General features: G+C 41.0%; 2 protein-coding genes across 2 annotated transcripts in view; one reads left to right on the top strand and one right to left on the bottom strand.

Moving 5' to 3' along the window:
* Positions 1 to 27577, bottom strand: part of LOC109925926 — a 250018-nt gene that overhangs the window by 70549 nt on the left and 151892 nt on the right. The window lies entirely within an intron of this gene.
* lamp1a (lysosomal associated membrane protein 1a) lies at positions 190 to 26967 on the top strand. The gene is made up of 8 exons (XM_048602615.1): positions 190 to 303; positions 6381 to 6594; positions 7564 to 7725; positions 7832 to 8028; positions 20173 to 20295; positions 22881 to 22950; positions 24571 to 24741; positions 25177 to 26967. Exons 2-8 carry the CDS (start codon positions 6444 to 6446, stop codon positions 25314 to 25316), a joined length of 1014 nt encoding a protein of 337 aa, XP_048458572.1. The 5' UTR covers positions 190 to 303; positions 6381 to 6443; the 3' UTR covers positions 25317 to 26967.

Raw genomic sequence — 27577 nt, 5'->3', positions numbered from 1 at the left:
TGTTGGATAAGTAGTATGATAATTTAGTAATAGTGGAGAGGTCAAGAGAATTCAGGGTGAAACTGAACTCTGGTTTCACCAGCATACACAGTTTGAACAGTTAGTTTCCATTTGAGTGCGGGTATCAGAAACTAGTGAGTGTTTCAATGTTTTCCTTTGTTCTAAATTGAATTTTTTTTTACAGGTTTTGTACAGGTTGCATTATCAAAGAGATTTGAGGTGATAAGTGGAAATCAAACATGCTTGCTGGCTGAATTCTCAGCCAACTTTTCTGTCAGCTATGAAACCACAGCTAAAAAGGGGGTAAGTAAAATAATTGCTTCCATAGTGTAGTACGAAGTCTCAGTCAAGCAGGTGAATGATTAAAATTCACCTCTAGTCACCACCCATGCAAGATATAGCAAAAATATACTTGAATAAAAAGGAAATTAATTTGATTCTTGTCAGTTCTAACATTGATATGGAGCAATCTTCTGTGTTTTTAGAATATGAAATTGGACTTTAACCCCTGGATAATGTTTAAAATCTAGTACTTAGATTGCAATTCAACTAGTTGAAATACCCTTTGACTTGCTGAGCTATTTGTGTTTACTATTCAATTAGTGAAGCTGTCCCCAGTTATTTAGTGCTTTTTTTTTGAAATATTGACAGGAACAATGACTGGCTACAGAGAGCCAAATGAGGGGCCTATGATATTGGTGGATAGCTCATTGTAATGTGAAAGTTGACTCTTCTAATTCATATATGTTAAAACAAAGTAATAGAGCGTGGAAAGAGGTCATTCAGAGTCCATTCTTTCAAAGGGCAATACAGTTAGTCATAAGGATCTATCTTTCTGTCATAATGTGCAATTTTTATTTTTCATTTCCTTTACCTGATTTCCTCATACTGAATCCGTTCAAACTCTTGCCAGTGCATTCCAAATTTTAATCCGTTCACTTTAAATTTGTGCTCTGGTCATTAACCATTCAGCTGTCTCTTTATTTGCTCTTATCCGAGCCCATTACAATTTTAAACCCCATTAACAAAATCTGCTCTTGGCCTTCTCTGCGCTTAAGAATACCAATTGCACTTTCTTCAATCTGTTTATAAAACTGGAATCTTTCATCCCTAGATTAATTCAAATGAATCTTTCTGTCTCCAATGCCTTTTGTGTCCTTTATGAAGTGTGGTGCCCAGAATTGGACCAAGTAGTTCGTCGTAACCTCCTGCCTTTTCTGTGCCTTATAAACCAAGGCCCAGTGTGCTTTATTAATTGCTTTGTTATCTTTGAAGGTGAATCTGGGCAAAACCTGGGTTTTGATACACCTGTGACCAGTTCAAAATGTTGCTCCACAACGTGAATCTCCAGGGATTGGAAATTGTGCAGTGGAGGGCAGCCAAACAATGAGGTTATGCTGTATGAAATGCTGGTTAGGCCACCAAAGACTGCAGTGTGCATGGTGATGGCCTAATGGTATTATTGCTGGACTATTAATCTAGAGACCCAGGCAGTGTTCTGGGGACCTGGGTTTGAATCCTGCCATGGAAGATGGTGGAATTTGAATTCAATAAAATATCTGGAATTAAGAGTCTAACGATGACCATAAATCCATTGCCAATTGTCGGAAAAACCCATCTTGTCCATTAATGCCCTTTAGGGAAGGAAACTGCCATCTTTACCTGGTGTGGTCTACATGTGACTCCGGACCCACAGCAATGTGGTTGACTCTTAACTGCCCTCTGGGCAATTAGGGATGGGCAATAAATGCTGCCTGGCCAGTGAGGCCCTCATCCTGTGAATGAATAAAGAAAAAAAGATCTGGTCACACATTACAGGAAGAATGTAATTGCACTAGAGAGGGTGCAGAGGAGATTCATTGAGATGCTGCCTTGGCTGAAGGGTCTGAGCTATGAGGAAAGACTGCATAGGCTGGGTGTTTTCATCGGACCAGCAAAGTTTGAAGGAGGATCTGATAGAAGTAGAACAAGATAAAGGTACAATCATAGGATGAATAGGAAAACACTTTTCCCATTAGTAGGGGGCATAGACAGATAAGAAGTAGAAGGTAAAGAGGAGAATTGAGACTTTTTTTTCCCACTGAGGGTGTTGGTGTTGAGATCTGAAAGGGTGGTAGAGCCAGAAACTCTCAAACATTTAAGCAGTGTTTGTATATTCACTTGAGTTGCTGTAATCTACAGGGCAATAGGCCAAAAACTGGAAAACAACATTAATCCAGTCAAATCTTTGTGGCCGCACTAATGTTGCCACAGTGCGCCGAATGGCCTCCTGTGCTGCAAGTGCCAATGAGATTGAGAGAGAAGTAAGGAAAAAGAATTTTAAAAAATCTTAAAGAAAGACCTTTGCATACTTGAGAGTAAATTTTCAGGGCCAGTCAGGTTGTTTAGCAATATTGGAATTGTTTTTTTAAAAAAAAATTCAACGGCCAGAGTATACTGGGGAGGCAATGGCCTAGTGGTATTATCGCTAGACTGTTAATCCAGAGACCCAGGTAATGTTCTGGGGACCTGGGTTCGAATCCTGCCATGGCAGATGGTGGAATTTGGATTCAATAAATATCTGGAATTAAGAGTCTAATGATGACCATGAATCCATTGTCGATTGTCAGAAAAACCCATCTGATTCACTAATGTCTTTTAGGGAAGGAAAATACCATCCTTACTTGGTTTGGCCTAGTTGTGACTCCAGACCCACAGCAATGTGGTTGACTCAACTGCCTTCTGGGCAATTAGGGATGGGCAATAAATGCTGCCTAGCCAGCAACACCCTCATCCCATGAATGAATAAAAAAGGACCCTGCATGTTTGGTAGTATCTGGTGGGTATGCACGACAATTCCATGCTTTTGCGTGTCTGATCACCAAGTCCATTGGTGAGATGGTGTTTGAACGTAACTTATAGCAAGTTGAACAACAGCTTCTGAAGTTAACTTTTGTCATATTTGAATGCTAGGGGTTGCAGTCCGGCAAACTCTTCAGTAATGGTAATGTACTGCCTACTGGAATTGTTTTAAGATTATTGTTAAAATTTTCCACAAAGCTGCAACTTTGCCTTGCCTAATTACCTCTGGTCTGCTGCAAGGGAATCTGATCAGACTTGTGTAACAGCAAAATGTGATAGTGAAGTGAGACTACAGTCTTACAGTGCCTCAGCTGCCTGTTGTGCATGATTTCCATTGTAATCATAGGTAGGGAAGGCAGCCACCAGAACACTATTTCTGAACAACCAATCTATCTTTCTTTAGTGCAGTGTAGTCACATATTAGCATTGGAAGTTCTTCATGGATGACTGTTTGTGACCTGGGTTTCTAAATTCTAATCTCTGAGGGAGCTGTAACAGGTTTTACTTTAGAAGGCTCCTTAAGCATGAAACTTACTATATCTCATCTTTGAACATTTAAATCTTAAAGATGTGAAATTTAATACCGTAACGCTGCTTCATGCCATTAGTGTAGTATGATGAGTAGTCCACCTCAAATATGCCTGCTTCCACATTGTCATTCAGTAAGACCGTAAAGACACAGGAGCAAAAGTAGGCCATTTAACACATCGAGTCTGCTTTGTCATTGATTGAGATTATGGATGATCTGAATTCTCAATTCAATTTAACAGCCTTATCTGTAAAACCTTTGATTCCCTTCACGAACAAAAACCAAGTGGCTGGAAAAGCTCAGCAGGTCTGGCAGCATCTGTGGAGGAGAAAACAGAGTTAACGTTTCGGGTCCGGTGACCCTTCCTCAGAACTGATGGTGGCTGGGAAAACATCAGTTTATATGCAGAAAATAGGGAGGTGGGTGGGGTAGGGAGTAAACGATAGGATAGAGCCCAGAGAGAGAGACAGTTGGACAGACAAAGGAGTTGCTAATGATCAGGCTAGGAGGGTGAGTAGTTGTTAATGGGGACTGTTAGTGACTAACAACAGGGGGTGTGTAGTGGCAGGCTATATGGTAACGAGGCCTGGTGTGTGGGGTGGGGGGGTGGGGGGCTGGGACATGGGAGAGTTTAGGCCCTAAAATTATTGATCTCTATTGAGTCTGGAGGTCTGTAGGGTCCTCAAGCGGAAAATGAGGTGTTGTTCCTCCAGTTTGCGTTGGGCTTCACTGGAACACTATAGCAAGCCAGAGACAGAGATGTTGGCCAGGGAGCAAGGTGGTGCATTGAAGTGGCCGGCAACAGATAGTTCAGGGTCTTTTTTGCGAGCAGAATGTAGATGTTCTGCGAAGCAGTCGCCAAGTCTACGCTTCGTTTCCCCAATGTAGAGGACCTACTGAGCTTTTCCAGCAACTTTGTTTTTGTTCCTGATTTACAGCATCTGCAGTTCTTTTGGTTTTTCTTTGATTCCATTATTGATTAGAAATCTATTTCAGCCTTCAATGTACTTAACAATCCAGCCTCGATAACCAAACAGTCTGTTTGCCTTCACTATTACCTGCTGAACTTGGATAGCAGCTTTTCATGACTCATTTAATAGGATCTGTGCTGTTGCTTTTTGTAGGTTCCCTCTATTTAAATAATATTCAGTTCTTCTTTCCTTCCTGCCTAACTGCATAACCTTATTATATCCCACATTATATTCCATCAGCCAAGCTTCTGCCTGTGCACTTAACCTCTCTATACCCAATGTACACTTCTTGCCTTTCCACTTGTTATTGTGTATTCTGTAAACTTGGCAATAATATATTCACTTCTGTCATCCAAGGTTTGTATATTGTAAATTGTTGCCCCAACACTGATCCTTCTGGCACTCCTAGTTACAGGTTGCCATTCTGAAAATGCCCCATGTATCCTAACTCTTGGTCTTCCATTAGATAACTAATCATCTTTCCATGCAAATATGCTACCTCCCCCAAAACAATAGGGTCTTATTAAGTAACTTCATATGCAGTATCTTTTGAACATGCAAATGTATTACATCTGCTAGTTTTCCTTCATCTAACACACTTGTTACCTCGACTGTAAAAATATTTGTCAGGCATGTTTGCCCCTTCATAAAACAGTGCTGACTCTGCTTGGTTATATTATGCATTTCTAAATGTTCTGCTGTTACATTCTTTATAATAAACTAGAACACTATACCTTTGTTTCATTCCCTTCATAGCCAGAACATTTTTCCTCAGATAAAGAGACTAAAACTATATACTGTATCCAAGTGTGGTACTCACAAAGGCCCTGTGCAATTGCAGCAAGACATCCCTGCTGCTGTACTCAAATCCTCTTGCTATGAAAGCCAACATTAATTTCACTGCATGGCACATCTGCGTGCTTACTTTCAGCAGTTGACATGCAAGGACACCCAGGTTCCATACTTCCCACTTTTGCAATCTTTCATCATTCCGAAAGTGTTCCTGTATTAGTTACCAAAGTGGAAGGCTTTACGTTTATCCACATTATACTTCATTGGCTGTGCATACGCCCACTCACTTGCCCAAATCACACTGAAGCATCTCTGCATTCTCCTTACAATTCACCCTGCCAACCAGTTGTGTTGTCTACAAACCTGGAAGTATTTCATTTAGATCTTCCATGTAAGTCATTAACATACATTGTGAATAGTTGGAGTCCTGGCATTAATCCCTGTGGTACCCCACTATTTACTGCCTGCCACTTGCAAAAATGACCCTTTTATTTCTACTGTTTGTTACCTGTCTGCTAAACAGTTCTCTATCCATGTCAGTACACTACCTCCAGTCCAATGTGATTTAATTTTACATGCTAATCTCTTATGTGGGGCCTTACTGAAAGCCTTCTGAAAATCTAAATAAACCATATCCATTGGCTCTCCTTAACAACGCTTCTAGTTACATCCACTAAAATTTCCAGTGATTTGTCGAGCATAATTTCCTATTTGTAAGTCCATGCTGATTTGCAGTCCTGTCACGTATGGGGTTTTGATTTGAATTGATTCGATTTATTATTGTTCTGTACTGAAATATAGTGAAAAGTATTGTTTTGCGTGCTAGCCTGACAAATCATATCTTGCGTAAGTACATCAGGGTTGCAGCCTCATAGGGGTAGAGAAAGATCAACTTTAATTTGGGAGGACCGTTCATAAGTCTGATATCAGTGGGAAAGAAGCTGTTCTTAATTCTTTAAAGTGAAGTCTTCAGTAGCTGTAGTACATTTCAGTTTTGAATTATGAATTAGGTATTTGAGCAGGTTTAGGAATTAAGATAGTGAATTAATGTTCACTACAAAGTGAGTGTCTAAAAGTTGCTGTAATAGCTTCACAAAGCAGAATGCACGAACATAAATGCACAATGGTGAATGTGTTTTGCCAGCCAAAATTGATTCAGAGAATTGAACTATCATTTATGCAGAACTGTTTGCTGAATAGTTTTAATGTTTGCAGAGTTGTCAAGAATAACTGTTCTTCTGTTCCAGGCCACAGTTTTGTTCTCTCTCCCAGAGGATGCACGTGTAGACAACCGCAGTAATTGTAATAATATGACTGCGCCAGTACTGGTAGTGAGTTTTGGGAATGGTCATTCTCTCAGCATGAACTTCACAAGGCACAATGGATCCTACAAAATGGATGTACTGACTGTTTCTTTCAATGAGAGTGATAACGTACATTTCCCAAATGCAAGTTCTAAAGGTAAGTTAGAGTCTGTATCTGTGGATGCTTCAGAGATCATTGTCTATTGCTAGTTTTGCTGATTGCGACGTGCCTATCAGCTGGGTCAGAGTAGACAATATCCTGATTTCAAAAATTCAGAAGGAAGGGCAGTGGTGTTGGAACAGCATTATAAAGTTGAAATGTCAGATTTAGACACATAGCAAAAGTAGACTGACTCTGGATTGAGCAGTATGGAATGGCAAAATGTCAGTTATGCTACTGAAAGTATATTGTAGATGAAGAGGCTGAGGAATGAAATTTGATGTTTAGACAGTGTGTATTAAGCCTCAAGAATCCTGTCTCTACACAGCAGTAAAAGGCTGTTGAAATTAGTGAGATCACATCAATAGCATTGTATAAAACTTCTGTGTTCTTGTTTGTCATATTGTCTTATGAGGAGAGATTAAGCAGTAGTGCCTCTATTTGGAGTTTAAAAGAATAAGAGGTGATCTTATTGAAACAAGAGGTGTTGATTGATTGTGTGGATGCTGAAAGGTGTTGCCTTGAATGGGGGATATAAAATTAGGCACAGTTTCAGAATAATGAGTCTTCAGGTTGTTCTTTAGAATTCTGTGCAGTAGACAGCTGTAAAAGCTGAGTCATTGAATATGTTCAAGATTGGTGTTTGATCCATAGAGGAATCGAGGATGAAGGAGCACTCAAGAAAATGGAATTAAAGCTGTAGTCAGATCAGCCATGATCTTATTGAATGGCCCATTTCTTACATAAGCAACTATATAGGTTTAAACTAGGAAATTGAGTAAACCTTGCAGGTGCTGATTGGGGCAGTGAAGGACACTGAATCAAGTTCAATAATGTGACTACTTTTTGGGGGGAAAAAAAGACAAGTCATTTTTATCTGAATGGAACATTAGGGTTTGGTAACATTGAGATTTCTAATAATTCTATGAAGTTATTTCTAAATTGCCAATTTGAACATCTTTCCAGGTATTCTGGTAACATTTTCAAGGTCTGCAGATATCAGTGCAAAAATGAACACAACGTACAGGTGTACAAGTGATTCTACTGTACACATGAAAAATGTAAATGTAACTTTGAGTCATGTCCGAATGGAAGCTTTTCCGTCAAATGATAATTTCAGTAAAACTGGTAAGCATATTTACCTTTGACAGATTACGGAAGCTTTCAACTAATGTTTCAGGATGATTGAATTTTTTAATGTATTTATTTACATCCGGAATAACTTTGTTTTTAGAAACTATATGCCATGCTGATATGCCTCCAACTGTACCTAGTACAACGCTAGTTACCACCCTGGCTCCGACAACTGTAACACCTCCGACATCGAATCCAATTCCAGGAGTGTATAATGTCACCAATAGCAACGGCACCTGCCTGCTTGCAAAAATGGGACTACAGATCAACATTACATATACAACCTTACTTAATGAGGTAATCAGCTTCATTCTTGAAGTACAAGTGAGAGTTATTTCTTTGTTCTTAAGTGTTCTTTTGAAAAGAATCACCTTCATAAACTTGGGAATGAATGCGGTATGGTCAAGCTCCAATGTTTGCCTAATTTCATAACAGCATGGGTACTGCATTAGCCATCTTGGGTTTTTTTTTATTCACAGCATGTGAGCATCGCTGGCTAGGCCTGCATTTATTGCTTATCCCTAGTTGCCCTTGATAAGGTGTTGGTGAGCTGCTTGCTTGAACCTATGCAGTGTTTGCGGTGTAGAGCCACCTGTAGTGCTATTAGGGAGTGAATTCCAGAACTCAACAGTGATACTGAAGGAATGGTGGTGTATTTTAAAAAGAGGATGGTGAGTGGCTTGGAGGAGAACTTGCAGCTTGCACTGTTCCTATTTATCTGTTGTCCTGTCCTTCTAAACGTAGTGGTTAGGTGTTTAGAGGGTGCTGTTTAATAAACCATGGTGAATTTCTGCAGTGCATCTTTTTTTGGGGTGTGGGCATTGCCAACTCAACTAGCATTTATTGCCCACCTTGAGTTGCCCTTGAGAAGGTGGTGGTGAGCTGTTTCTTGAACTACTGAAGTCCGTGTGCTGTAGGTAGACCCACAATGTTATTAGGGAGGGGGAGTCCAGGATTTTGGCCCAGCACAGTGAAGGAAAGGTGATTTATAGTTCCAAGTCAAGGCAGTGAGTGGCCTAGGACACTACCCAGAGGAACTTCTGCAGGGATGTCCTGGTGCTGTGATGACTGACCTCCAATAGCCACAACCAACTTCCATTGTGCAAGATATGACTCCAACCAGGGGAGCATTTCTCCCAATTGCCATTAATTTCATTTTTGCTAGCGTTCCTTGGTGCCACGCTTAGTCACATACGGCCTTGATGTCAAGTGCTGTCACTCTCATCTGAATTCTGTAATTCAGCTCTTTTTTTGTTCATATTTGAACTTAGGTTTGTAATGAAGTCAGGTGCTGTGTGGCCTTGGCAGAACCCAAACTGGGCATTACTGAGCAGGTGCTGCTTGATAGCACTACTGATGACATCTTCTATCACTTTACTGATGCTCAAGAGTAGACTGATGTGGTGGTGATTGGCTGGATTGGATTTGTCTTGCTTTTGTGTACAGAATGTACCTGGACAATTTTGTGGAAAGGTATTAGTTTTGTAGCAGTACTGGGACATTTTAGTTAAGGGTGCAATAAATTCTGGAGCGCAGATCTTTTAGTACTGTTGCCAGAATGTTGTCAGGCCCCATTGTTTTGCAATATTCGGAGCCTTCACCTTTTTCTTGATATTACATGGAGTGAATCGAATTGGCTGAAGAACGGCATCTGTGATGCTGGTGACCTCTGGAGGAGGCTAAGATAGATAATTCATTTGGCACTTGTGGCTGAAGATTGTTCCGAATGTTTCAGCCTTATCCTTTGCAAGGATGTGCTGGGCACTTCCATCATTTTGAGGATCAGGGTATTTGTGGAGCAGCCTCCTCCAGTGAGTTGCTTAATTGTCCACCACTATTGGCAACTGGATGTGGCAAGACTACATGCTTGAATCAGATCTGTTGGTTGTGGGATTGCTTAGCTCTGTCACTTGCTGCTTATGCTGTTAGCATGCAAGTAGTCCTGTTTGGTTGCTTCACCGGGTTGATACCTTCATTTTTGAGTTGTCCCAGATGCTGCTGTTCGTATGTCCTGCACTTTTTGATCCATGATTGATCCCCTAGCTGGTGTCAGTGGTAGAGTGGGGGATTACAGATCCTGTTGAGTACAATACTGCTGCTGCTAATGGCCCTACAGCACTTCATAGATACCCAGTCCTGAGAGATGTGTTTGAAATCTGTCCCATTGATAGAGCTGCATATCATGATGGAGGGTATTGTCATGTAAGGTGAAACTTCATCTTCGTGAGGACTATGCAGTGGCCAATCTTAACGATACTGTCATGAGGAAATGTGGCAACAGATTGAGTTTGGGTATGCTTTTCCCCTCACCACCTGGCACAGACCCAGTCTAGCAGCAAAGTCCTTTAGAACCCAACCAGCTCAATCCGTAGTGCTGCTGCTGAACCACTTTTAGTGGTGAATTGGAGGTGCCAGTGTCGGACTGGGGTGGACAAGGTCAGAAATCACACAACACCAGGTTACAGTCCAACAGGTTTATTTGAAAACACAAGCTTTAAGAGCCTCACTCCTTCAGGTGTTAGTGAGAGAGGTAGTATCAGATGCAATTTATAAGTGAAAGACCAAAGGGTCACACCACTGAGGATGTTTAACCAAACCTAAGATGCTGTTAAATCTTTAATCAGTTAGAAGGTTTTAATTGATTAATATGTATATGTAAATCACCGAACTTCTTTCACGTCACTGCCCTGAGAGAACTAAATGTTTTATCAGTTGCCGCTCTTGATGTATCCTCCAAGTATTCAACATAGAGGAGTACTGATTCATTAACTGAGGGAGGATGGTTTATGGTAATCAGGAGGTTTCCTTGCCCATTTTTTGACCTGATGCCATGAGACCTTATTGGGTCCGGAATCACTGTTGAGAACTCCCAAAGCAATTCCCTCCCTACCGTATACCATTCTGCCAACACCTCTGCTGGGCCTGTCCTGTTGGTGTGACAGGACATATCCAGGGATGGTGAAGTTGGTGTCTGGGACATTATCTGTAAGGGATGATTTTGAGTGTGACTGTGTCAGGCTGTTGCTTGACTAGTCTGTGAAACAATGATCCCAATTCTGGCACTAGGTCCCAGATGTTAGTAAGGAGGACTTTGCAGAATCAGCAGGGCTATTTTGCTGCTGCTGTTTCTAGTGCATAGGTTGATGGTAGTTCACCTGGATAAATTTGTTTGTTGAGACTTTGTCAATTGATACAACTGGGTGGCTTGCTGGGCTAGTTCAAAGGTCAGTTGAGAGTCCACATGTAGGCCAGACCACATAAGGAAGCAGATTTCCTTCCCTGAAGAGCATGATTGCTGATTGTCACTTAATGGTTTTGTGGTCATTGTTAGACTCTTAATTCCAGACGCGCTTAGAATTCAAATTCCACCATCTCCTGTGGCAGGATTCAAATCCAGATCCCCAGAGCATTAGAGACAACAAGGTGCAGAGCTGGATGAACACAGCAGGCCAAGCAGCATCATAGCCTAGACCCTTCATCAGAAATGGGGGAGGGGAAGGGGGTTCTGAAATAAATAGGGAGAGAGGGGGAGGCGGATAGAAGATGGATAGAGGAGAAGATAGGTGGAGAGGAAACACAGGTCAAAGAGGCGGGGATGGAGCCAGTAAAGGTGAGTGTAGGTGGGGAGGCAGGGAGGACGGACAGGTCAAGGGGGCGGGATGAGTTTAGTAGGTAGGAGATGAGGTTAGGGCTTGAGGTGGGAGGAAGAACAGGTTAGGGAGGCAGGGACGAGCTGGGCTGGTTTTGGGATGAGGTGGGGGAGGGGAGATTTTGAAGCTTGTGAAATCCACATTGATACCATTAGGCTGCAGGGTTCCCAAGCGGAATATGAGTTGCTGTTCCTGCAACCTTCGGGTGGCATCGTTGTGCCCCAGCTACCTAGAATACACCTCCTCCCACCCACCTTCCTGCAAAAATGCCATCCCGTATTCCCAATTCCTTCGCCTCCGCCGCATCTGCTCCCAGGATGAGGCATTCCACTCCCGTACATCTCAGATGTCCTCGTTTTTCAAGGACCGCAACTCCCCACCCCCCCCAATGGTCGAGAATGCCCTCCACCGTGTCTCCCACATTTCCCGCAACTCATCCCTCACACCGCGTCCCCGCAATAACAACCCAAAAAGAATCCCCCTCGTCCTCACGTACCACCCCACCAACCTCCGGATCCAACGCATCATCCTCCGACACTTCCGCCATCTGCAATCCGACCCCACCACCAAAGACGTTTTTCCCTCCCCACCCTTCTCTGCTTTCTGGAGGGACCACTCTCTCCGTGACTCCCTTGTCCGCTCCACACTCCCCTCCAGCCCCACCACACCCGGCACTTTTCCCTGCAACCGCAGGAAGTGCTACACCTGCCCCCACACCACCTCCCTCACCCCCATCCCAGGCCCCAAGAAGACTTTCCACATCAAGCAGATGTTCACCTGCACATCTGCTAATGTGGTATACTGCATCCGCTGTACCCATTGTGGTCTCCTCTACATTGGGGAAACCAAGCGGAGGCTCGGGGACCGCTTTGCAGAACACCTACGCTCGGTTCGCAATAAACAACTGCACCTCCCAGTCACGAACCATTTCAACTCCCCCTCCCATTCCTCAGACGACATGTCCATCCTGGGCCTCCTGCAGTGCCACAACGATGCCGCCCAAAGGTTGCAGGAACAGCAACTCATATTCCGCTTGGGAACCCTGTAGCCCAATGGTATCAATGTGGATTTCACAAGCTTCAAAATCTCCCCTCCCCCTACCGCATCCCAAAACCAGCCCAGCTCGTCCCCGCCTCCCTAACCAGTTATTCCTCCCACCTATCCCCTCCTCCCACCTCAAGCCCCAACCCCATCTCCTACCTACTAACCTCATCCCGCCCCCTTGACCTGTCCATCCTCCCTGGACTGACCTATCTCCTCCCTACCTCCCCACCTACACTCACCTTTACTGGCTCCATCCCCGCCTCTTTGACCTGTCTGTTTCCTCTCCACCTAGCTTCTCCTCTATCGATCTTCTTTCCACCTCCCCCTCTCTCCCTGTTTATTTCAGAAACCCCTTCCCCCTCCGCCCCCATTTCTGAAGAAGGGTCTAGGCCCGAAACGTCAGCCTTCCTGCTCCTATTATGCTGCTTGGCCTGCTGTGTTCATCCAGCTCTGCACCTTGTTGTCTCAGATTCTCCAGTATCTGCAGTTCCTACTATCTCTGATACAGTTTTATCCCCAGAGCATTAGTTGAGTTTTTGCATTAATAGTTTAGTGATTAATACCATGAGGTCATTGCCTCCACTTAAAGATCTTTGTAGACAATACTGCTACTGAGCATCGGTGATGGAGGGGCTGACTGTTTGGTGCTGTGTCCTGGATGGCATCAGGCTTCTAGAGTGTTATTGGAGCTGACCTCATCCAGGTGGATGAAGAGTATTCCATCATATTTCTGACTTGGGCCTTGTAGATTTATGGAGTCAGGAGGTATGTTACTCACTGCAAGGTTCCTGGCCTCTGACCTGTTCTTGCAGCCACACTATTTGTATGATTAGTCCAGTTCAGTCTGTGGTCAGTGGTAACCCCCAAAAAGTCATTGAATGTCAATGGAAGATAGTTAGATTCTCTATTGTTAGAGATGCTCATTGCCTGGAACTTCTGTGGTCTAAATGCACTTGCCACTTGTCAGTCCAAATCTGGATGTTTTCCAGGTCATCCTGCATTCGGGCATGGACTGCTTCAGTATCTGAGGAGCTGTAAATGGTGCTGAGCATCGTGCTGTTATCAGGAAACAGCCCCACTTCAGACCTTATGATGGAGGGAATGTCACTGAAACTGCTGAAGATCTTTAGGTCAAGAATATTAACCTGAGGAACCCCTGCAGGGGTGTCCTATAGCTGAGATGACTGACATTCCACAGCCATGCTTCAATATACTATGAATCCAACCAATGGAGAGTTTTCCTCAGATTCCTGTTGACTCCAGCTTTGCTTGGGCTCCTTGATCCACATTCAGTCAAATAAGGCCTTTGATGTTAAGGACAGCACCTTCATCTTCTATCTGATGTTCAACTCTACTGTCCATATTTGAATCAAGGCTTTAATGAGGTCGGGAGCTGATCTGGCCCTGGCAGAACCCAAACTGAGCAGGTTATTGCTAAGCAAATGCTGCCCAATAGTTCCATTGATAACATCTTCCATCACATTACTGATGGTCAAAAGTAGATTGTTGAAGAGGTAATTGACTGGATTGGATTTGTCCTGTCTTTTGCGTACAGGACATACTTGAACAATTTTCCACATGGACAAGTAGATGACAGTGTTGTAGCTGTCCAGGAAAAGACTAATACTTATTGAAATCTTTAACAGGAGGAATGTAGGACGCACTCAACTCTACTCACCTCTGATGCTACAACTGATGCTGTCCCTAGTGGGCCCCCCCATGTCACAGCAGAAGCTCTGTACACCTCTGCTCCCCCTAAAATAAACAAATACACACATACACGCACATGCTCTTCACCTGGGGGTCACAAGAAGTCTAAGGTATTAAAATGGTATCACAGGGAATTAAATTGGGAAGCACTGCTGTAGTTGCTGTTTCAAAAAAAAATTGAAGAGATTTTAATGGAGAAACCTTGCAGTGATGTGTGGAAAATGGGACTTGTTGAACCACTCTTTAAAAGAGCTGGTGCAGACTCTGGTTATTTCCCCCTCCTGTGACGTACTGTTCTGTAATTCCTCATTTTGCACTCCTAAATGGTTAAATGTTTGTTCAAGGGTTGTCTGTTCACATTTTATTAGACTATAATAACTGCAGTCCTAAAAAGTTAATTTACACTCATGTTGATGGACTGGGGCTTTGTTTTCTAACTGTCCTTTTATTATTTTTGCAATTCCTTGCTTCTGTGGAAATCAGGTTTTGTTTAATTATAAATTATGCTTTTAGCCTCTTAAATAGAATAAATCCATTTTAATTGAGTTCTTTGAGGCCACAGCCCAAACTGATAATTTAGGCTGTCTTTAATGGAGTGTCCAAAATTCTGTAAACTACCCCACCCATAGCCTAATTATAACTTCATTGGTTTGTACTTAAAGATCAAGTTAAAACTCAATGACATCACCACTCTTGAATTTAACTCATCGGGCCATTACTCCAGAGGTGTTGGTGTCATAGTGACAATCTTATTGGATGAATAATCTTAAGGAGAAACATAGAGAATGCTGGGGAACCTCAGCGGGTCTGACTGCATCTGTGGAGAGAGAAACAGAGTTATTGTTTCGAGTTTGGTATGACTCTTACTATTCATGTCACAGAACTCAATCCAAAGTCCCAGATTCATACTTTGGGAATGTGAGAACTGGTTGAATTTAAATTCAACAAATAAATACAAGAAGTTTTGAACTTAAAAAAAATAATCAGGTTTTGAGACAAGCTACTATAGTTTCAGGGTCACCATTCCTATCTGGTTCACTAATGTCCTTCAGGGAAGGAAATATGTCCTCCTTACCTGGTCTGGCCTTCATGTGACTCCAGACCTATGTCAATGTGATTGACTCTTAAATGCCCACTCTAAGGGCCAAGCAAACCATTCAGTTTAAGATGGCAACACGCTGTGACCTTCTCAGTAGCATTTAGGGATGGGTAATAAATCCTGGCCTACTCGGGGGGTGTCCACATCATATAAAAAGTGTAAATCTTCAGATTGCAACTCCAGTTTCTTGCTGAAATTATTATAGGCAGCATTTGTTCACCAAAGTGTTCCAGCCATTGTCCTTTGTTAAAGATCAAATGCAAGCTGCCAGCGGATGCAACATTTTCCTTCACGGCTACTGTGCTGAGAATTCATTTTCTTGTTTTACTTCAGATTAGATAGCTGTATTTGGTAATATCTCTGTGGAAACTACAGGGCCATCTATAACTGTAACAGACGTGGATATGCCAATATACCCTGTGGCATATTGATGACTGTCAAATCATATCGTATTTTTAATTTTTAGGGGAAATGGCTATAAGCTTTTTTTGGACGGGGCAACTGATGACACTTTTTGATCAAACTTCTGTTTAGGTCTCAAACTTGAGACTTAAACCAAATCTACAGTTCTGTTCAGAGGTACAAGACATTACTTTTAGAGCAGAAATCCCTTCTGATCTGTGTAACAATTGACTCTTTGTTGATGCATAATCTTGAATAAAAGGATGGCTTGTGCAGATGTATAATTCCAGTGGGCTTTGTCTTGTGCCAGTTGTAACAAACAACTCTACAGACAGCCAAGGGAATTGTTTTCCTTTGCCATCTACCCATGGTGATAGAAAGACAAGCAGCATCATATCATTTGCTATCCTAACTGCTGCAGTTGAAAATTCATGCTTCTGCACCTGACTTGGATAGAATCTGAGAAAAATTGAGTCTGTTTGAGCGGTGGCTAACAACATCGCGATGAAGTTCTTTCCGTCAAAGTTCTTAGAAAATGTTGTCTTTAAATATTGAAGCGTCTGCTTCAGATGTGAGAGTTAGCCTGAGGGTTCTTTCAAATACTGCGTTACTGGCAGTTCCAGTGTCATGGTGTTGTGCTGCATGTTGTTCAATTTTCCTGTACATGGAGGTCTCCATGTGCGGGTTCTGAAGCAGGAAGGCTTCCAAGCAGCATTGAAATTTGGAAAGATCGGTCCAACAATATTATGAAGCCCAACCATTGTTAGCCGCAATATTTATGCCACTTCATCTTCGCTTATTGCCACTTATCATTGGACATCAGCTTGCATGGCTTTCATTCATGCTACCTCATAAATGTATGTCAATTTTAGGCAAACTTAATAATTCCAATCTTTTCTCCAACTATTCCCTAATGCATGCTCAAAATTGAGCCTGGTGCTACTAGCAGCTATCTGAGTAGCTGGAGTTTGAGGTGATTGTTTGGTTTCTTCCTCCACCAGGCTCTTAGGACTAGGTTAACCCATTGTAAGTTGGTTTTCTAATTTTGTTCTCGGGAATGTGGGCATTGCCTGCTGGATCAGCATTTTTGCCTATCTCTAATTGCCCTAGAGATGGTGATGAACTATCTTTTTGATCTGCAGTCATTTGGTTGTGGGAGCACTCAGTGCTGATAGGAACAGAGCTCCAGAATTTTGAAGGAATGATGATCCTAAGCCAGGACATTGTGTTAACACAGTGTGGTGCTGCAGGAACAGAGGAGGTCAGGGCAGCATCAGAGGAGTAGGAAAGTCGACATTTTGGGTCGGGACTCTTCTTCAGAACTGACTCCGCCACCTGCAGTTCTTGGCTTCTTCAGGATGCTGTGTGACTTGGAAAGGAATTCCGCCTCGCAAGTGGTGGTGTTCCCATGCAACAGCCATTGTCTATCTAGGTGGTAAAATGCTGTTGAAAGAGATTTGGTCAGTTCCATCTCTTATGCTGCTGGCAGGCAAGATTGACTCTGACTCTGGTTGATTTTTGGGACATAAAGTTATGCTACAGCTGGTGTGAGGGCAGTAATATGTTTAACGTTGCAAGACTCCATTTTAGCTCCACGTTAGTACCTCGAATTGATTGGTGCATGATTTTGCTCCAGTTGGATTAGGGAAGCCATGAGGGTTTGTAATCTGGCTATCAGGCCTATTGGCATTAGGCCAGATAACACTGTTCTTTGAGTGGCAATCTGAATGCTCAACAGAACTGAGCACAGTGACTAAAGCCTTCTGCAGGAGATCTGCCACATGCTCCGGTGAACTCTAATACTCCAACATTTTACGGTCTTGCAAAAGCAGGAAACGGGCTCTTCCAGGTGTCCTGCCATCTTCAAATTCTAGTCCAAGATTGAGGTATCAAATATATCTTTCACCATCAACATAATCTCTCCAAATAAACAGACATAGACATATACGTCTGTTTATACCTATAAATTAGAGTTGAAATCGTAATGCTAAGAATTGTGATGCCGCATAATTATGTGGTTTGATGGATAAGACTATTTTAACACAGTGACCTCATGGTTTATATGCTAATGGTAACTTGCTTTCAGATAGCATTTTTAATATTCTAAGTGACCCTGAATCAGGGTAGAGTTAGAGAAGCAGTTATCAAACAAGCCTGAAAGCCTGGCCAGAGAGCCTGGAGAATTAATAATGGCAAGTAGGGAGTTGGCAAACGATTGAACTAGTAATTTCTACAGGTCTTTACTATAGCGGATTCAAGTAACGTCATGGAAAAAGCTATAAATCAGGAAATGGAAAGGAGGAAAGAACTCGGGTTGGTCACCAAAGAAGGGGCATTGAGCAAATTGTTGGAGCTGTGGATTGACATAGGTCCTCTTGGGCTCCAACCTAGAGTCTTAAAAGAAGTGCTTAGTGAGATAGAGAGATAGTAGGAACTGCAGATGCTGGAGAATCTGAAATAACAAGGTGTAGAGCTGGATGAACACAGCAGGCCGAGGAGCAGGAAGGCTGACAAGAAGGGTCCAGACCCGAAATGTCAGCTTTCCTGCTCCTCTGATGCTGCTTGGCCTGCTGTGTTCATCCAGCTGTACACCTTGTTATCTTTGCTTAGTGAGATAGTTGATGCACCTTTAATTTTCCAAAATTTCCTAGATTCAGGGAATATTGCATTACAATGGAATATATAGAATATAGCTCCTTTATTCAAAAAGGGAAAAAGTTACAAATCAGGAAACAACAGGTCAGTTAGCTTAACATCTGTAGTAGGGAAGATGTTTGAAGCTATTATTAAAGAAGCTATATCAGGGCACACAGAAGTTTGAGGTAATCAGGCAAAGTAAGTGTGGTTGTGTAAGAGGAAAATTATGTTTAGCCAATTTGTAGGTGCACCGGAGGTTAAGGATTGATTATGATTGCGGAAGTGAGCGAGCCTGTGGAAGGAGTTGAACATCAGAATGTTGATTATAAGTTTTTTGTGCTAGATTTTGCGCGATCACATTGCAGGCTGTGACTGGCCATAAGAAATAGAAACAGGAGTTGGCCGTTCATCCCCCTTGAGACTGCTCTGCCATTCATCGGATCATGACTGATCCGACATTCCTCGTGTCCACTTTACTGCCCTCTCCCTGTAACCTTTCATTTAGCCTACTGATGAATCTATCTATCTCAGTCCATAAATATGCAAGGACTCTTTTTCCCCCAAAGCACTCCGTGGCAAGGATTTCCAAAGGCACTCAACCTTCGGAGATGGGGAATTTCTTCCCTGTCTTAAATTGGTGCCCCTTTATTCTGTGACTGTCCTCTGGTCCTAGACTGTCCCGTGAGGGGGAGCGGTCTCTCGGCATTTACGCTGTCAAGCCCCTTAAGAATTCTATACGTTTCAATGAGATCACCTTCTTCCAAACTCCAGTTATTTGGATCCAAACCTGTTTAGCCTTTCCGTGTAAGAAAATCCCATACCAGAGATCATCCTAGTGAACCTTCTCTGAATTGTTTACAATGAAATAATATCTTTCCTTAAATAAGGGGACTAAAACTGCTCACAGTACTCCAGATGTGATCTTACCAGCACCTTATACAGATGCAAGAAAAGGAATGATTTCAGCAAGTGGTATGAATGTGGAGGGGGTTGATCATACTTAGTCTCTTGTTCAGAAGTTGTGACTTACCAAAAGTTGATATTGGTAGAGTTGAGAACAATGGTGATTCAGACTGGAATTACATGTGGAGAGGGGTTATTAGCCAGGACAAAACAAATAGGAAAATTGAAATCTTGTTAGTCACTAATGGGCGTTTGCAGTATTACCGAGTGGATTGTGATTTTGGCATTTTCCTTAAGGGAGAAGTAAATTTCAAACTCAGGTTGGTGTTGTCTTGTATCTTTGTCACTTGGTTTCTTTTAAATTTTAACATCTCTGTCCAAATTGGATCTCCTCTGGACAAAAAGGTTCAAAACAATTAATGTCAGTTCAGTGAAGAAGGTAGCTCGATTGGAAATGCAGATTTTTTTTTTCTTTATTGTTTAATGGGATGTGGGTGTCACTGTGAAGGGTAGCAATTGTTGCCTAACCCTGACTGCTCTGGAACTAAATCACTTGCAAGGCCTATTTCAGAGAGCAGTGGATTTGAGTCACCTATGGACTGTACCAGTAAGGATGACAGATTTGCCTCCTTGAAGGAAGCTAGTGGACCAGATGGATTTTCACAATACTCAAATGATTGTTATCATTACCATAACTGAAACTAGCTTGCAATTCCAGATTTATTAACTAATCTTATATTCTACAAGCTGCTCTAGTGGGATTTGAACTTGTCGCTAGTGTGTTATACTGACATTTTGGATTATTGGTCCAGTGAAAGAGCAACAAAGCCACCAATGCCCCATTTTTAACAGATTTGTTTTATACAGTAGCCATCAGTGTTAACTTAAAAGGAAATTCCTTTTAGTTTAAATTGTAATGTGAAAAGAAACGTGCTTTTTAGGATGCAATACTTTCATATCGAGTATCTTTCTTTCTTTCTTTCTTTCTTTTCTTAGAGCATAATGAAAGTTTTTAACATCCTGCCAAACTCTACACATGCAGATGGAAACTGCAGCAGTGATCGTGCCTCTCTCCAGTTGACCGATGACCCGACTAAGCTGATTTTTGTGTTTGTTGTGGTGAGTGAAGGATGTTCTATTAAACATGCAGGTTGTGCAAATTCCATTGTGTTTCATTTAGGTCTTAGGTAGCTTTAATACAAAGGCTATTCCCTTGTTTGATTTTTCTCCCATCTCCCCGCTGCTTGTAGGTATTGATAGCTATATATGTTGAGTGACATGGGTGATGTCATATTTGGATGTGTTGCCTTTGAATGTTCTACATGTGAACATAAAGTGAGCATTACTAAATATTGTCATTTGGGAGGCAATGAAGCTCAGGCCCTCCTTGACTTCAACAGATTCTGGAACCTCACATGGATTTGTTAGTTAACAATCAGCCATGAACAATTTTTAGCCTAGCATGAGGTTTCTGGTACGGTCCTAGATCCCTTCTGCACTCTTTACTAACTCAGCTCAGATTGGAGAAACTATACAGGACCATTTAGCTTGCTCTTAGCTGAATAAACTCTAGTTTTGGTAACGTTGTATAAAAGGTAGCAAGGGCCAAATAATTGGTCAATCTGATTTCAGTGATGGAAAATCGTTAGAATCAATTCCACAAGCTGCCATGTTGAAAGGTATACATTTATCATGGATAGTACCGTTTTGTTAAGGAAAGGCCATATCTTATTTACTGAATTATTTAAAGAAGTAACATGGAGGATTGAGGCTGGTGCTGTGGTTATTAGTGAAGCATGTGACAAGGTTTTATTTCAAAGAGAGGTAAGAAAAGTAACAATCCATGAGATTCTGGGGAAAATGGTGCATTGAATTCAAACTTGGTTCAGCGCTTGAAATGAGGGGTAATGCTTAGTGAATGTTTTTGCAAATGGACAGCAGTTTTCAGTGATGTCTGACAGGTTGAAATGTTGCGTCTCTTGTTTGTTGTATACATTTAATGATTTGGAATTAAATGTGGGAGGCATGATTTGGGAAGTTTGTTGATGACACAAAACTTGCTTATTTAATGATTAATCATGTAGTTGAGTGGGTAGAAAAGTGACAGCTGGAATTCAATACAGAGAAATGAGTGGTTGCGTTTTGGGGCTGGTAAACAGAACAAGGAAGTACACATTAAATGGGAGGATTTTGACATGGGTAGAGAAAGTAGGGAACCTTGGAGTTTATTGCGGCAGGTTCTTGAATGTGGTGGGGTGGGTAGATAAGTTTGTTTTGAAAGATACGCGTGAGAATGCTGGAATGAGCTGTAAAATACGAAGGCTAGGTTTGGATTTTATTGTCACTTTACTCAACCACAGGAATACATCGCAAAGTGCCCAATGTCGCCCCACAGCACCATCTTGGGTACAAAAATGCCTAGGTAAAGAAAACTCGGGTACTAAGTAGTAAAAGAAACACAGTTAAGCATTACAGACCTCAGTAGAATAAGTAGAAAAATAAAGAAAGTAATAATTAACATTAAATTCCTTCTTAACATAAGCTAGAAAAATAAAGGAATAAACTTAAATATTCAACAGTCTTTGAGTGCTTGCTGGGGGCTCAATCTCCTTGGTTTAGCTCGCTCTTCAGAAGACCTCAGCTGCCTGTTCTTGCCACGGCCACAGATACTGGGGGATCTCCTCTGCTCGCTCTTCCTGTGTCTGGCTGTGATGCCATCACTGCTACTGCCACCAATGTCCTGCTGTCACAGTCTCCGATCACTAGGTGCACATTGGGCCCTGCTGTCACAGTCGGAGGCCAGACCAAGAGACTTTCATGGGCTGCTGAAAAACTTCCAGACCATGCTAGGAGGGCGCCTTGCTGAGTCTGCACTGAGGCCAGGAGGAGAAAGAAGAAAAGAAACACAAGAAAAAAGAGAAATAAACAGACTTAAGTGGATGTGCTTTGGCTGAAACGTCCTACTCCGCTGCCATCTTGAAGTAGGGGTAGGTATAACTAAATGCTGGAAATGTGTGAAACTCTGATTCAGCCACAACTGGAATTTCATGTGCGGTTCCGGTTACCACATTCAAGAAAGGACATCATTACTGTGGATAGAGAACAGAGGAAATTTACAAGAATGTTAGCAGGACTTAAAATTGGAGGAATTAGATACACCTAAGGTTATTTCCACAAGGCTGAGGGGTGGCTTAATTGAGGTGCACTAAATTGGGGAATCTGTATAGAGTAGAAAGGAAAGTACCTGAGAAGAGATTAATTATTAGAGGATACGGACTTCAGGTTGAAGGATTAGAGAGGATATATGGAGAAACTCATTTACTCAGGGCAGTGGGTGTGTGAAATTGAGTAAAATAAAACGAAGAACTGTGGATGATGGAGGTCTGAAACAAACAAAAACAAATTGCTGGAAAAACTCAGCAGGTCTGGCAGTATTTATAAGAAAAAAGAGCTTGCATTTCAAGTCCAGTATTCTAAAGAGCACCTCTGACTCCGTGATTGTAATCTAGTTTGTACTGATGTTATTCACTTAATCTGATTTTCGTGTTTTAATGTTCTGTTATGTAAAGACTTGCTGACCTTATTGTTGTTTGCTCCAATGTCTTTTCAAATGTTATCTAATGTTTTTTAAAGAACTAGCTGTCTGTTGCTCTGTTGTGTTATTATTCACCCTATGATGTGAAATCTGTTATCTTTTTGTTCAGAATACTACTACCAACAAGTTTTACCTAAAGGAGCTTTCCATTTCCACAAGAATTCCATCTACTGCTCAAGGTAAGCTTCAGCATTTTAAAAATGCATCTTGGTACATTTAAAATGTTGGGTAATTGAGGGAAATTATTCTGATCAATGAAAATCTACATAATTTGGATTTGAACCATTCAATCTTCTAGTTCTTCATTTAAACATTAGTGAAGATATTTATTAAAGAGGACTTTGACTTAATGCACCTGAAATTAATAAAAAATTTTCATTGTCACTGCATTTCAGACATAGAAAAATGTTCTAGACAGTATTCCTTGGACAGCTCATGTGGTTTGACTGCTGAATCTGAGATCCTGAAGTTTAGCAGCGTGTGGAGGAATTCATTAATGCAGAAAGGGGTCTTGACTTTGGCAAAATTAAGGAATATAATGTCTAGTTTGGATTACTTGTGTCTGTCAGCAAGGAGAAGAGTACAAGGCCATTTACCTGTCTACTGTGCTTTCCCCTCGTTCTTGGTCTTGTGTGTCACTCCATGAAAATGTGTCTGCACACTAGAACTCTACTGTTTATTCTGTATCAATTCCCTCGCACGCCCACCTCCCTCGTGCGTAAATGCTGTTTTGCACTTCTCAGAGGTTATCGAGTAATTATGAATTACCATATACTTTAAAGATACAGTTCAGTGAATGAAATGGGAAGCTGGGTGGTGTCCACAGTAAATTGGGCTAGAGTAACGTGATATATTTTGGGAGGTGTGGATGTATGTAGAGGAAAAGCAGTGTATCATCAATGAAAAGATGCTAAGTGTGACTCGAGCACTTTCAAGTGCATAACTTTTTTTATAAATGAAGGCATAGATTACATGTGAAGGGAATGATAATTAAATGTGTATAAAATATTGGTTATACAATCCAACCTGCCGACAGTATTGGATAATTAGAGGTAGAAATGATCTAACATTTGGTTGACCCTCTTAAAAATTTATGAAGAGCTTGGTAGTTGAGGGGAAATGACCACTTCCTATGGTTGAGTTACTAGTAAATTGAAGGCTGTTGAACTGTATGTAACAGCAACTGTATGTATGAAAAGATTTATCTGCAGTAAGAAATCTTCATTTTGAAATCAGCTGTTTTACCATGAGTTGATATTCCAATTTGCTTAACTTTTTGACTTTGATCTGAATTGACACTATTTGAGTTTCTTAATCCAAGATTATAATTTGTCTGCTGCAAGGATAAAAATAACATTAATCTAGTAGATGTAGCACTGAGATAGTAATCTAAAAATTGAGTTCTGAATCCCACCTAATTCATTTGTAATAAATCTCTGGTGAAATGTTGATTAGCACCAGAAGAAAAGTCATGAATTTTTAAGGGTTTTCAATTTTAAAATCCAAACCAAATTCACTATTCGCACGCATTTTGATCTATATATTTCTTCAGCATAACTTACAATGCCTAACTGCTAACGTCCTCAGGGTGCCTGTCTAGAAATGTGGCTTGACTTACAAAAACCGTTGTTCCTTGCATCAGACATTTTACCATTCCCCTCTTGTCTCAAGAAAAGTTAATATTAATAACTGGAATACTGTTTACTCTTGAAAGATGTTGCATTTATTTTACTCCATTCCTGGACATTGCAACAACCTGAATTTTGTTCTTCCATCTCCTTTTGTTTTTTCACATTTAGGAAAGGAGATTACTGCTAAAAATGACAGTCTTACCTACCTACAGACAACCTTAGGCAAATCTTATATGTGTCATTCTGAACAAACACTGCAGGTGAACCCAAACCTCTCCATCAATACATTTGAGCTCCACATTCAGCCATTCAGAGTAAATGATGCAAAGTATGGAACTGGTAAGTTAACAATTTTAAAATGTTAATATTTTGATAAGTGATTACTGCATCATTTGAACAGAAGCACGGTTTTTGTAAATGGTGTGTAGGTTGCTTTGTTTCTTTCCCTTTGCCACTTCAGTTCTGCCTATTTCTAGACATGGTGATAAAGTGACTGTCCATCTCCCAGATTTGTGTTTTGCTTGTACATACCATGTTACCTTACAAAGATTTGATGTTAGCTTAATAACTGAGAACTTTCTATAATAAAGTTATCTGTACTGCTTTAATTAGTATAGTCTGTAGGAGTGAAAGGTGCATTGATCATGGAGGTGAGTGCATGTGTTTTAACAAAGGTACTTAGCCATTCAAAGTATGCATTCTGGGTCGTGACAGTTCTGAAAGTAACTTTAAGCAATGAATTTTTAAATCCTCTTTTTTTTGTGTTTTGAACAGCTGAAGAATGCCAAATGGATAAAGATGACATGTTGATCCCAATCATTGTTGGTGCTGCTCTTGCTGGCCTTGTGCTGATTGTGTTGATTGCTTATCTGATTGGAAGGAAGAGGAGCCATGCTGGATACCAAACCATCTAACCTCACGTAGATTTAGCTATTCCACTTCTGTAACTAATTCTTTTTCAAAGAAATGCACACACATTCTCTCTGGAATCTTGGGCATGGACCTGTGTTAAAGGGAGTTAAGAGAAAAAAGTTTACTGACAAACAGAATCCTCTGCCTGACAACTTGCTTCTAACATTATATTTTTAACCATATATGGTGAAATATTTCCCACAGCACGCAGCCGCCACCACCCCTAGACCTTGAGATAAAGAGTATACCATTGGAAATACATCATAATGTCTAACTCTGGGGTCTGTGACCCATTTGGGGAATAAATACAGGTTGTTCAATGCAAACCGAAACCGAAGTCATACCCAATTAGCCAATGCAGTGTCGCACACAATTCAAGTTGAGAGGAAGTGGCAACTGTGTGCCAACTTTGCACATTTATGTTCAAAGTTGTTCATATACCAAGAGCAGGTGCACTGTAGGTAATGTAGAGGGGCTGGGTTTATTTACATTGAGTGTAGCCAACCAGGAGAGACCAGTTTTTTTTGTCAGAGGTTGTAATACTAAATGCAAGAGTTCTTTGGGGAAAAGAACTGTTTGTGAGTAAATTAGTAATATTTCACACTTCTGTTGTGTAACCGAGTGTTAATTCCTGCTTTACAGAAATAATTGTGTGTTGTGCTAAAGTGACTTTTTTTTTTTGGCTAATTACATTTAACTTTTAGGGGTGTGTGTATGTATACTCAAACGTGTGCCTGTAAATTAGGCTATTTGAAAATTATGCCCCCATTCCTACTCCAAACAAAATTATAAACAAATTACAATGGCTGGGGTATTGCTAGATTTTAATTTGGATTTGAGTTTTGTTTTAATCATTGGAATGCTACCTTTAGGAAAGGGCTTGTCATCCTCCTTGGCATTGTGGAGGAAAAACACATTGGTTTAGATTGTGTTGCAGTGTTTGGCCTTTTTGAAATACAAAAGCACAACATTGCTCTTGCTTTGCTCACGTGTCACTGCTGTTCACAGTTCACACAGTGATTGTATGGATATAAAGCAAAGTGCCATTGGGTGTGAGCAGTTTTTTTTTCCTGTATAAATCAGTGTTAAGTCTGAGACAGCTTCAATAATTACTGATAGATTTTAAGAAACCAGCTGAATGTGGATCAAGTCCAAGGATCAAACTAGTTCAAGTGCTAGTCATCTCAATATGTGTTCTGTGCACTTTGATCCATAAACTTGAAAGAGGATGTTGGTTGAACTGAACATTACCCTAGCATACTTAGCACCCACTGTTCTCCCCAATACAGTTAATATATGTATAGTTTAAACTTGGTTTAACTTGATGGCCACCTGTTTCAAACCTGGTTCCTGATATTTAGTTTCTTTTTCTGGGTTATATTTTAAACTTGATTTTATGCTTTTGAGTGATCTCTTTTGGGTGCTCTGCAAATGATTAGGAGCTGGCACTCTGTTCTCTTCTCCCCTTTTTTTTAAATCAATTAAACTGTGTGCATTTTTGTGACTGCACTTTTTCAGGCATGTCTACCGTATAAAGAAATTTAAGCCTGCCAATCGTGCTTAAGAGCTTATTTTGGACTGTTAACTGAAGATTTGGCACATGAGGTGTATGCATTGCCTATAACCGTGCTAATAAAGGATTTGTTTCTCAAAGGGCTATGTGCTAGTTTCCCTTCTTCTGTTAAAGGCATTTGGCCAGCTCTCTCAATTGGATAACAAAGGGAATCTTAATTCTGTCGCACAATCACTTACCAAGTGTTGATCATTTGTTATAGAAAAAGTCTACTTCTAAGTTGCATCTGGTTGGTAGAGTCTTTGTATTGGAAGGAAGAGGCAAATATTCTTGACCATGTAACTGCACCAAGTCTGAAGGTATGCTTGTATGATTTTCTGCAGCATATTTAAGGCCTTTTTGTTCTACAAGAAATGATTTCATCAGCATTGCAGTTTGCTCAGTTTTTACATGACTTGCTTGATTTAAACTATTTGCACTCAGTTCCATTCCTTTTTGTATTTTGAGTTTCTTTTTGTTTCTGTAATCTAGTTTGATGTTGGAAATGAAAAATTTCCTGACTTGTACTTGTGCACCAATAAAATTATTTCTATTCTGTCTGCCAAACATGTTTTTAAGTTTACATTTGTCTGAGATGAAGAATTCTCTCTCTTATTTTAATATCACCAAGCTTTTGAACGTCTGTCCATATTTTATGGCTTGGTGTCAAATTTTGTTCAGTTAAAGCTCCTGTGAAATGTCCTGGTACAG

Source organism: Rhincodon typus, chromosome 11 (assembly GCF_021869965.1).
Source record: "Rhincodon typus isolate 14 chromosome 11, sRhiTyp1.1, whole genome shotgun sequence".
NCBI lineage: Eukaryota > Metazoa > Chordata > Chondrichthyes > Orectolobiformes > Rhincodontidae > Rhincodon > Rhincodon typus.
Note: the sequence above shows the minus strand (reverse complement) of the source record. Positions and strands in the feature narration are given on the sequence as shown.